The sequence below is a fragment of the Drosophila ficusphila genome, unplaced genomic scaffold (genome assembly GCF_018152265.1).
Source record: "Drosophila ficusphila isolate 14025-0441.05 unplaced genomic scaffold, ASM1815226v1 contig_607, whole genome shotgun sequence".
In the NCBI taxonomy this organism is placed as follows: Eukaryota; Metazoa; Arthropoda; class Insecta; order Diptera; family Drosophilidae; genus Drosophila; species Drosophila ficusphila.
In genome coordinates, this window is record NW_025064537.1 from 3,223,995 (window position 1) to 3,236,697 (window position 12,703).

The window sequence follows — 12,703 nt, forward strand, 5'->3', positions numbered from 1 at the left end:
TATAATATATTTATAATGTTTGTTAAATTTTTTAAATGTTTAAAAACCACAATTTAAAAGATTGTACTATGGATAACAAATTTATCATAGCATCATGTTGGGCTGATATTTATTTTGCTAATAGTTACTGGTTCTTCATTCTTTGGTGTGATAATTAGCATTGATTATGTTATACTATAAAGTAATAGTTGAATAGAAGTCATCATTAAAGTTCTTCCTTGGGGTATTTATCCTCCGATCCACCTAGTTGCTCCTGCTCATCCGATCGCATGTCCATGGACACCGTGGATATTTGGTGACCTGGCACTATGACTTTCCCCACCGAGATCGGCTTCTCGTACTCCGGCACAAAGGTGGCGCAGTCGAAGAGCACCAGGTTCTCGTCGTGATCCGTGCAGCTGAAGATGCCGATCAGGACGAGCTTGTTCTGGAGAACCACCCTGATCTTTCGGCCCAGCCACTTCTTCAGGGTTTTTCTGCCAGGAGAAAGGGTTTCCTCATCACCTTTCCTATTCGTGATAATAATAGGCCTGAATTTGGATGGACTGCAGGATGAGTTAGCCTCCTCGTTGTCCATCGGGCTGATCGAATGATGAATTTATCAATTTTGCTGCTATCGAATAGTTGTGGAGATGGCTCGATCCCGGCCTGCTGAATGCTAATTCGGCCGAAGGCATCCCTTTTGTGAGTGGACGACCCACGGGTATCTGGGCAGAGATCTCGGACCCAAGGGCTGTTGCACAATGCACAAAGCGCAAGAAAAAGTGTCGCCATCCATTTTGGACTTGTAACAGCCGCTCGAGCGCTTGCAACACGAATGCCTATATCCCCATATCCCATATACAGGCTGTCCGTCCTTTGATGGCCAAAACGAACTGAAAGGCGGCACAAGTCCGCAGTCGTCTGCGCAACAGTTCAAAGTTTTGAGGGCCCGCTGCCACTGCCACTGCCAATCGCTATCTGGTAGCTAAGGAGGAGGGTTGCAGGAAGGAGCTGCAGTAGGAGTTGCAGTTGGAGTTGGAGGCGATCCACAGGTCCAACTCTCGGAGCTCTCGGACTGTCCACAGGCTCCGCAGACGACGACAACCAGATCGCTGATCTCTCGAAAAAGCTGCAAGTTTTTGCTGCCGTCCGACTGTTTTGCCTACACTTCGAGGCCATCAGCAGCGTCTGGGGAACAAAAAGCGTTCGGCACAGATCAAATTGGAATTACATTGCTGACTGGTCCCGATATCGGGAGAGGGTATCGTGCACCTCCGATGTTGTAAGCTGGCAGAACGACTGATATTCGAATCTGTTCTACAATAAATACCTAAGAGCATCTACTGCTTTAATGGGTATTGAGATGGCTAACTTTAAAAGTTTGATACAAAGCAATGGTTTAATTTAAGTTGAAGAAATGTCAAAGATATTTTTTGATAATTTAAATGTTGGTAGGTATATTATTAGAATATATTTGTTTAGAAGATTGACAAAATACGAACAAAAATTATATATTCTGAGACACATATTGAGTTAAAATGTTAAAACAATGAATTACTAGTGTTATAAACAAACAATTGATTAAATTATTTATTAATTCCTAATAATTTAACATGCAAAACTAACAACCTTAAAATTTGGTACAAATGTGGCTTAAATTAAAGTTATACAACAACATTACAACATAAAGTCACGCAATTTTTCATATCTGGAACCTCAGTAAAAATCAGGAATCGCGATCTAGAAAGAGTATCCCCCATTCAACCGCCATTCCAACCTCAAATTCTGGCTGGGGCAACAGCAGCTCCCGACATTGGCGATCGATCGCATTTGATATATTTGCTCCTCGAGCTCCGCGACTGTTTGCCAACTGCGGATTTGGACGTGGTGGCAATGGCGTCGTCGTCCCAGCCTCCAGCCCCCTTCCCCCGCCCCCTGCCTCCTGCCTCCTCCAGTGTTCTTTGTTGTCCATCCGCTGGCGATTGTTGTTGCTGCTGCCACGGCAGAGCAGGCGATGTTGCTGGTAGCCGCTGCAACAGAAACTGCAACTGCAACAGTTGCAGCAATTGCCGCTGCCTTGCTACACCTTCGCAAAAGTCAACTGAGGATGGAGGATGGAGGATCGGGGATGGGGGACTGGGGATTGGGGGATTGTGGATTGGGGGACGGAGGACGGAGGACGAGGCCGATCATCGAATGCGCCCCGATCTCCTCGCAGTGTTTATGTCGTTTATGTGAAATATCAGCTGCTCATGTCGAGAATGTTTTTGCTGCCTTGTTGCTTCTGCCACTTTTTGCGGCTGCCCCGTGTTGGTGTTGCTGCTTTCGGCTCAGCAGCGTTTTGTTTATGGCATTGGCGGCCATTGGTCAGCGATTGGCTGCCGCTTGAGTTTCAAATCTCTACACTCCGATCGCCAAGCGGCCATAAAGTAAATTATAGCAGCAACATTGCGGCATCGTTGCCGGAGAATTATGTGGGGGAGCATCTAACGATTTCGTGTGCATACATTTGCACTACATTCTGCACTTTTGCACCTAATAAAATTGTGAATATGTACGAATAGTGGAAGAGTAGGTTTCACGCATACTAATTGATAGAGATTGTCTGGTCTGATTAACTTGTTGCTTTACATTTATGAATTCAAAATTTGATTTTTTAACCATAACTTGCTTTTAAGGAAAGTGTAAGAAAGTACAGAGAATAAACATTTGAAAGATGTGTTTATCGTCTCTTGGTAAATTTAACACAATTGAAATTAAAAAGCGGCTTAATAATTTTGCGCAATAGGAGGTTCTTGAGGCTAGAGTATTTCAAATACGTTACAATTTAATTTAAATATTTATTTTCTATATTTGTAGTTTTTGTTGAGTTAATAATGATTTTTTTGTTTTGTTTTTTTCTCTTATGAGAAGGTAACAGTAGTAACTATCGAGTAGTATTTCTATTTTATTTATTTAAAATGATCTTTTATATGAAATTTTATTGATACCAACTTAAGTATTTCTAATTTCCCACATAAATTAAATTGAAGTATTAATGGTTCTCCTTTACTTATGACTTCGTACTACCCACTCCGTTTGACCTTCCACGCGTGTACAAAATAAGCATTTACTTACCTGTTTAAGTGGCCTCAAATTGCTGCAAACAAAACGCCTTCCTTCAGCAAAATTCCCTCTGAGGGAGAGTCGCAGATTAATTACGCGTACGACAGTCACTTAGAAGAGTCACACTGGGATGTGTGAGAACCATTTTAGCTACCTGCCACAACTTTCACCGAGCGGAATCGGCGGATCGCCTTCTGGTAAACGCAGAGTAATCCGCACTAATCCATCAGAAAAAGGGGCCATCGCAATGTTGGCAAATGCGATTTTCCCGGCAACTGCATCAATGTCAAAACATCTCCGCGCCGATTCCCCGCGGAGGAACGTGTGTTGGCATAACAGTTGCACATTTGCATCCCGTGTCCGATGGACAACAATGAGGCAAACCCGGGACACCGATCTGATTTATGTCCTGCAGAATTTCACTTTCGATGCAGTTGCAGTTCATCACCGGGGATTCGTCTGACACTCGGGCTCAGTCCCATAGTTCTATGGTTCTCCCTTTTCTGGACTAGTCTTTCCGCTTTCCCTCGTAAATCACTCAAGCACTAAGTCTCCTGCTTGACGTCACCCGTCAAGACAAAGAAACGGTCGCAATTTTGTCAATCCAAAGGGCTACCGAAGTGAAAGTGACCCGACTTGCCCGTGACCAATTTCGTTGAATTCCTTTGTTGGTTTTCGGGGGTAATTAGAATTGTTTTGCCTCTATTCATGGCGAGATTTTCCAAAAGAGCAGAAAATAGGAAATGGTTAAGTTGAGGTCTGCAAAAAATGAGAACTAAAATCAATTAATATAAAATTATTATAAATTTGTTAAAAATTTGTTGTATGGAAAATATTGCATACAGTTTTAAATAATTCTGCAATTCAGTAAGTATATAATACAAAATTTAAACTACCAAAAATTCATCGGACTTATAAGAAATTGAATGAGCCTACACTTTATGTAAAGCCATCCATCAAATAATTAATAACCTTTAATTTCCTGAAATAAGCCCAAAAACAAAACTTTCAATAAATTCCAGATTCTCGCCAACTATAAGCATTTTCCATGCATTTTCCGCTCCTCCGTGCACCTGTTGTTGTTTTTGTTTCCGGTCGCTGTTTGTTTTGGATTTTGTTTTATGTCTTAAATATTTTTGACAAACAATCGCCGGCGGTTAATTTTAATTGGATTCTGACAAAACACCGACAACAAAAATAACAGCCGTCTGCACACTGAGCAAAATCAACAAAAATGAACGACCGCGGCGGCAACAACAAAATCCTTTTAATAAAATTAAACATCAAACATGGCGTGGAGTTTTTTGTCGTATTACGCTGACAGGCGCAGGATTTAAATTAAAAACACGCCAAGTCCACAACAACACAGTCGAGGCGAAGATCAAAAGGCATCAAAAATGGTTATGTGCCAAGAGGCAGAGGTAAGTCCTCCCACTCCTCCGCGTCCTCTTCCCGTTCTTCCTCTTCTTCATCCACCCACAGGAGCAAGGCGAAAAAACCCCGCCGAAAACGAAAAACTTTTACCAGCGTCGACGGCGGCGAAACGGAAACGGAAATCGACGCGCAAAAGGTTGCAGGTGTCATGTGACAAGGTCGGGAGGCTGTGGGGCGGTGGGTGGTGGTTTGGACCTGCCACGCGCACAAGTTCGCGCAGGATTGGGTGGACTGGGGGTCAACTGGGGGGTTCCTCCGCCAATTGATTAAGCGTGCGTTAAAAACGCGAACGCAGCTCGAAAAAAAAAACTAAAATCAAATCAAAGTGTTGAAGCGGTTAAGATTCCGAGCGTCCGGAATGGGTTAAAGGTTGCTCGACGACCTGCAGGTGAACGGGGTTAATTTGTTGCGTCTCCAGGCATATGGCGCCCACTTTCTCACTCTCTCCTGCCGGGAATTGGTCCCCAAGGCTTAGAACGCGAATCATTAAAAAAATTCAACGAGTTGTCTGGCCTTAAATTAAGGACAAAGAAAGCGCTCCCGCGAAAGAGAAAGCCAAAAACAATTGAGTCGAAACGCCAGCGGCGGCTGCAGGTGAAGGAGCAGTGGAGGTATGAGTCGAGGGCCCCACGTTGGGCGCCATTTAAGTGACAGCGTTGCCATAATTTTAAATCGCGAGCTTTTCGAGTATCGGAGCCGAGTCGAAACCAGAGAAAGAACGAAAGAATGAAGGTATTGGTAACCGTCAGTCACTGTAGGCTTTGTTTGTGTGGGAGTGGGTGGCTTTTTGGGGGTGGGACAGTCTTGGTCTTTGGGGTTGGCATAAGAGAACTATTAAAGTGTTTTATGGTGGCCGAGACAAGGCGAGCGTTGCAAAAAGGGCTGGGGGAGAAATAAATGGCAACAGGGCCCGCTCCTGGACGAACGTAGCCAACAAGATTTAGAGGTTTTTCCACGGCATTCCTCTTCTTTTTGGGGGTTTTCTGTGGCTTTCTTTATCTCTTAGGTGTGCCCGAGACAGACTAAAGACTGATGAGTGGGTGGGTAGATTGCAATTTCTCGCTGCAACTTCAAGATACAAATTTCCACTGCTTATGAAAGCAAAGGGTAACCAGTTCTGATGGTAATAAGATATTGTACAATATGGGCGATGGGTGGAGCAGAAGGTGTTAAATAACAATAGTAAATAAGCTTAAGAAAATATAATAATATATAAAGAATAAAAGGAAGACTTTGTTTTAGGAAAGAAAATTAATATCAAGTTCTGAAATCTTTTAGAATTAAAGTCCACATAGCATGCTTTATAGAGTAAGTAAATAAATAGGTTTCTGCCGTCTATCATATCTCATCCATTTAACATACCAAGTAACTTTATTATCATGAAGTACCTTAGTCGTTTTTAAAATGATCAATCTCGACATGTTAGTATGCTAAATCCAGGCGTTGTTCTAACATCGCTAATTGTCTAATAAATAATTTATTTAATATAGCAATAATTTAACCTACTATCCCCACCGCTGATCTTGCAATGTGACCCGCTCGGAGATTTGTGTTGCTCCAGTGGGCTAATTCATTCGCGAGGCTTTCTCCGCCTCGGGTTCATTCATTTTGGAGCAACATTTCCGAAACATTTAACAAGGGAACCTGAGCGACTTGGAATTGCAATGCCCGACGAGAATAAAGAATACCCCGGCGAGGCAGCAACAACGGCAAAGTGTCGCTGCTCATTTAACCCCAAACTCGGTGGCTCAGACTGGAAAGCAGTCGAGTAACCCAAGCCAGCGAACCGCATTGAAAAGTACCTTCGGCTCAATAATTTAACGGATTTTGGCCAGAGGCAAGGAGTGTCTAATGGGCAATGGAGGGTAAGGGGCGGGTTGGAATGGCAAAAGGCGAATGGCAGTGGGTCCCTCCTCGGCACAATGAGAAAATTTTTGGGAAAACATTAACATTAGCCTAAAATATTGTCCCATAATTTGCCGCGAGCACTGTTGATGGTGACAATGCCGGGTCCAAATTCGGGCAGGAGTGGGATGGTGAAATATTTCAGCGCCGGCAAATGAAGCCACTTGCCAACCGGAGTGGATGTGGATGTGACTATGGATGTGGATGTGGATGTGGAAGTGAGGGCTCGGTGGATGTTTTTGGCGACAATTTTAAAATGCCAAACGGCAGCAAGCGGGCGTTTATCAAGCTGAACGACAAGAGTCGAGCGGCGAAAACGGGAGCGCGGCTTCAACCCTCGAGCGTTCAGTGGGCCCATCACTCAAGTCGCAAAATTAGGCAATTAAAAATATGCCGAAGGCGCGCCCAAGCAAATGAATGGTTCCACAGGACTCAAGGGGGAGTGGGGAGAGGGTGGAGCGGGGAGCGGGGAGCGGGGCAGGATGCAGACACACAGCATCGTTTGGCATTAGAGATAGCTTAGTGGGGAGGCTGTTTGGCAAGCGAGCTGCTTTGGCACATGAATCATCAGCTCAAGGATCTCGGCTCACTTGTCGCATGTGATGCCTTCAGGAGCCGCTGCAAATTGCCAACATTTTGTGGGCTTCTGAGTCACAAATACTGGAAGCTAACTGGGAGAAGGTGGAGCAGTGGTGGGAAAACAAGTATAGGCAACCACACTTATATAAAAAGGATCTCGGTAGTGGAGAGTCTTTTGATACTGATAGCGTTAAGAACCATAATCAGTTGAAGAACGTGCGGGGAATAAGGTTTTAAAATAGAAGATACAAAGATAATTTATTTAATTTTTGTAGTAGTTTTTAGTTCCAAGATCTTACCACCAGAATTAGTCTCCAAATATATATGGTACTATGATACCTAAACCTAGTATATTCAGGCATTAAATTGACTTATCTATATTAATTATTAATTCAATAAACTTCATGAACATTTTAAACTGGTAATGAAAATGTAGTTATTATTCTTACATGTCACTTGAGTATAATAATAAGGCAACCTTAAAAAATATTTTAACAATAAACTGTTGATCTGATCCTGACATATATTATATTTTCACAAACAGTTTACGTAGTTATTTACTTTAGTGTTAATTTCATTTATATGGATTTACTCTTTTTACACAATTTATCATTTTGCTGCTTGTTCTTATTATTTCCAATTGCATGTAGAAGGTAGGTAACACTGAGTTTCTCTGTACTTGGTTTTAATAAATTTCTCAGTCCTGAAAATTCTCAGGAAAGAAAGCCTTTCATCCTCCGAATAGCTTTGTACATCCCAGCACGACGATCCCAGTAACAGCCAGCTCTTTCGACACCAATCAAAATGTGTTGCTTTTTCGGGTGACCTAAATCAAACTTTGTCCTCCGCACCATCCAATTTAAGCCAGGGCCTGGCGTCTAATATGCAATTTGGTAGGAACAAAGCGCCAAACTTTGATATTGAGGCGTTTTTGCCTGAATCAACAAACCTCAAGGAGTCGTCAAGCGACAACGAGAACGAGAATGAGAACGACAACGGGAACGACAACGTCATCTTGCGCTGACTGCCTTTCAGGCCAAAGCGTCAAGTCAACGGAATGGGCCATAGAAACTAATGGGGTTTAGTTTGGGGCCGAGTGGGGGATCGGGGGATTGGGGGATACGACCACACCCAAGCAAGAGACGCCCACCCTCGGCAATCCTTTTTGTGCTGTCCTAGCCAAGAAGACGATTCTAAATTTTCGGCTGTTCACTCAACTCGGGTGTGTTCTCTGTTCTGTTCTGTTCCGTTCAGTTCTATTCTGTTGGTTTGGTTTGGTTTGGTTTGCTTTGCTTTGGCCTGCTCGTCAATAAATCGTGGAGTGCCAGTAATGATGCCAGCTTGGCAGAGCTCTGGGCATAGCTCCACTCTGCGATAGCAGCCGTTAATGTCAGACGAGCGAAAATATATGGGGCCGACGTTGGTGGTGTTTTCCCCCTCCTTCACCTCCTTCACTCCTTGCTCCTTTCCCCCCTTTAAATGTCTTCGGGCCGGCGAAAAAGACTTTTCGTCTTGGCCATGAAGACTGCCGCTGATGATAATGATGACGAGCCAGCCGGCAGAGCTACTCCTCTGCTTCCTCCTCCTCCTTACCAGGGACATCCCTTCCAGGACTACGACTCCGAGGTCCGTCAAGTCAACAGCAACCCTTGGGGTCTCCTTGGCTCCTTGGATTTGTTTTATGCGTCACTCGGCCAAATATTTCCTGCTCCGCCCCTTTGCCTAGGTCATTATGCCCCTGCCAAGGATCCGTATTCCGTACTCCGTATTCCGTATTTCGGATTCGAGGATTCTTGGTTTCCAGCTTGGACTGGACTCGGACTTTTGGACTCATCATTTATATAAGCACTGAGCGAGCCATTCCCGTTGTCAGTTGTGGAAGGATTTACGCTAGCCAAGGCAAGACGTTCTGTCCGTCCGTCCGTCCGTCCGTCCGTCTGTCTGTGTGTGTGTGTGAGTGAGTTATGGCCTCTGCTGATTTCTTTTTCGTCCTTTTTTCGTCCCCGCGCCCGAGCACTCCCCCGCCACCCAAGAAACTCTCGACTCTCGAGCACAGTGGCAAATTTATTGACAGATATAATTTCTTATGCGTATAATTAGAAATTCGGCAATCATTAGACGGCCGGCGTGCATATATCAAGTTAATGGCCTTTCCACACAGCCCCAGGATTGAGTGGCCCTAAAAGGCTAAAAGGAGCTAAAAGGAGCGATAGACAGCCAAACGGATGGATGGATGAAAGGACGGAAAGGACGGCAGGTTATGTCCACAAGATTTATGTCCATCGCCCCAGATATCGATTATGGATGGTTGCGTCAGAAAGCGAAGCAAAAATATTTATTTACTAATGACCTTTGAGAAACGTCTACCTTTTAAATAATATTTTTGTTGATATGAAATAACTTTTCATTTCTTTAGTGAATTGTTTACAATCACATTTTAATACAGTCTGACCTTCAAGAGCCTTATTTTTAATTTATTCAGGCATACAGCCATCTTTATGACCTTCCCCTATTGGCTAATTTTCCCTACCAAAAACAAAGAGGAGACAAGAAATATCGTTCATTGCTGAAATGCGTAACTCACACTGGGGATATTCACGATTTAAGCCCCATTTGCCATAAAATAAATTCTTTCACTCAAATAAATAAACCAAAACTTGAAAAGAAGAGAGTGAGTCGGCGACAGAGACAATTACCAAATTTGCATTCGCATGAATGGCAAAACAAACAAATAAATTCAAACAGCAAAAATGAAACATAAACAAAAAAATGTTATATATGAGCCTGTGCACATATAGAATGGAATCCAAACGAAATCGAATACATTTATTTGATTTAACAAATGTCAAAAAATATGAAATGAAGATGAGACTTTATGTGCAAGTTTGCAATGAAAGTTCACTGGAAAAAATTAAAAACTATTTTGTAAAATCAAATATTTAAAAATATATAGTACATAAATAAGCCAAAAAAAATATGTTCTCAAATACTTCATGAATAATTATCAAATCAAACTATAAGACTAAAAAACTAATCACTATATTTGGCAAGCACTTAAAATGTTAAAAAGAATAGCAATTTTTGTGAACTCAGCGTTACTTTTTTTCCTTTAACAAGCATTTTGACCCACACTTTTTGGTGGGAAGCTGGCTTCTATCCCAGTTTTAAGCCACATGGGAACATCCTAGAAAAGCTTCCGGCCTGTGTATTAAACATCTCATCTTCCACATCAGTTTATGGTGGCAGAGTACGATGATGAACAAGCTGGAAAAGCGGGAGTTGTAAAACAGGATGAGTCGGGAAGACGCTGTAAAGAATGGTGCGCAGCGCTTTCTACATACGAGTATACATAAATAATATTTATTAATGTATTTTTATGTGCGCTAAGAGTACACAATGTAATAATTTATACAGTTGCCGTCAACGTTTTTCGTGTTGTTGTTGTTGTTGTTGTTGCTACTGTTGTTGCCCTCCACATTATGACGTTTACACTTTACTGTCCATGTTTTGTTGTTTACTCGGATGCTGATGATGATGATGATGGCTGACTGGCTCGGTGGGTGGCTGCTTCGTGGTTAAGTGGGTGGCCGGGTGGTTGGGTGGCTTGTTTGTTGGGTGGTTGGGGGAATGGGTGGTCAGGGCAGTGTGACAAACCCGCTGGATTTCCCGTTGACGAGGGTGGCTCTGCCGCCCATTAACAGCCCCCTCCCCACACCACCCCATCACCCCACTCCCCCTTGGGCTTTTCCAGCGGCCCAGAATGCCGGCACAACTGCGGCGGCGTGCAAATAAAAATGATTAATGATGATGCCCGATGCCACAGTCAGCTGAGGCGACGACTCACCAGCAGCAGCAATGGCCGCCGACCAGGCGTCACTTTCCACTTTGACCTCATCTCGGCTCAGTAAAAATGTTTGGTAGTTGAGAAAGATAGAGGAAGAGGGAGGACCAATCCGTGGGTTGGACACCAAGCCTACAATTTTAAAACTAACGGAAATGGTTTCTTATAAACAAAATGAACTAAAAATCAATATTCACTTTGCATCCGCAACTCAATGTAAAATAGATTTAGCAACGTGGCAAAAATAAAACTTTGTCAAAAAAAAACTTTCGAGTTCATATGGGTGATTCCATATCAGATTTACAGTCGATATTGAGAAATTCGATGAGATATTTTTTTTCTTGCTCTTTATCGAAAATAAATCGACACGTATTTTTTTATATGGCTCAGAAAATTTTTTTGACAAAGTTATGATTTTTGAACTTTTGATGAACTGCCCTTTTTTTGATGACAGTCGCGTTTTCCAGCCCCAATAACTTGAAATCCGTACGTCGCAGGAAAAAAATATATAGGAAGTAAAAATTTCATCCTTCCTTCTTCTTTGCAAAACTTTCGTGAAAAATTTTTTTAAACAATTTTTCACCACAAAAAAGTTCAAATGTTTATAACAAATTAATTTTTCTCCAACTTGGACCATTTTGATTTTTTTTTTTTTCACAGTAAGGCCTTCAAATTCTTCTGATGAACATACTAAAGTTTCAGAATGGTATCAAAATTAGTTTTTGAGTTATAGAATTAAATAGCATTAAAAATTCATTTTATTGACCCTTACTATGCGCGCGCGAAGCGAATTGACGCTCGTTAGAGTCGTTGGTCGGCGCACGCCCTGAGACCGAGCGCGCGGACCGTGCATGATAATCTTTAAAATTCTGTAACTCAAAAACTAATTTTGATACCATTCTGAAACTTTAGTATGTTCATCAGAAGAATTTGAAGGCCTTACTGTGAAAAAAAAAAAAAAATCAAAATGGTCCAAGTTGGAGAAAAATTAATTTGTTATAAACATTTGAACTTTTTGTGGTGAAAAATTGTTTAAAAAAATTTTTTCACGAAAGTTTTGCAAAGAAGAAGGAAGGATGAAATTTTTACTTCCTATATATTTTTTTCCTGCGACGTACGGATTTCAAGTTATTGGGGCTGGAAAACGCGACTGTCATCAAAAAAAGGGCAGTTCATCAAAAGTTCAAAAAATCATAACTTTGTCAAAAAAATTTTCTGAGCCATATAAAAAAATACGTGTCGATTTATTTTCTATAAAGAGCAAGAAAAAAAATATCTCATCGAATTTCTCAATATCGACTGTAAATCTGATATGGAATCACCCATATATAACTAAGGTAAGTTAAGCACCAATTTTTTTTATGTCGGCTAGATTTCTTTAGCTGTACGTCGTATTTTTATTACAAAAAATTCAAATGAAACCACAAAAGAAACTATTACTATCTGACGTTTCTGCACTTTAAATTATTAACCGGCATATACGTTCTTATCTATTGATTATCAAAACTGCAATAGGATATTTTCAAAAAAGTTCAGCTTCATACATATACATAGAATAATTGTTATTTCTGAACTCTGAATTCTTGATAAAAGGCGTTAAAATTATATAATATTGATATTATAAATATAAAACTATATTAAAAACCAACAGTCAATTGCTAAATTCTTACTATTAAGCACAAATGTTGAAATTAATGGCCGTTTTAGTAACTGTATTATTGAAGATGTTTTCATGAGGTAAAATTTTATTCCGTTCAGACTAACAATTACATTCGTTAATTAGCTCCTTCCCGCTTGCCAATTTTTCCCGGTGCACGAATAGAAATGGAGGCTAGATGTTTGTTTAATTTCAGCAAT

General features: G+C 41.5%; 1 protein-coding gene across 1 annotated transcript; it reads right to left on the minus strand.

Annotated features, from left to right (window-relative positions):
• Positions 1-205: 205 nt before the first annotated feature.
• Positions 206-577, minus strand: LOC108094355. Its single transcript, XM_017194896.1, has one exon. It carries the CDS (start codon positions 575-577, stop codon positions 206-208), a length of 372 nt encoding a protein of 123 aa, XP_017050385.1.
• Between the last annotated feature and the right edge of the window lie 12,126 nt (positions 578-12,703).

Coding starts and splice junctions, on each gene's coding strand:
- LOC108094355 (XM_017194896.1), bottom strand. CDS start 577: ATGGACAACGAGGAGGCTAACTCATCCTGCAGTCCATCCAAATTCAGG.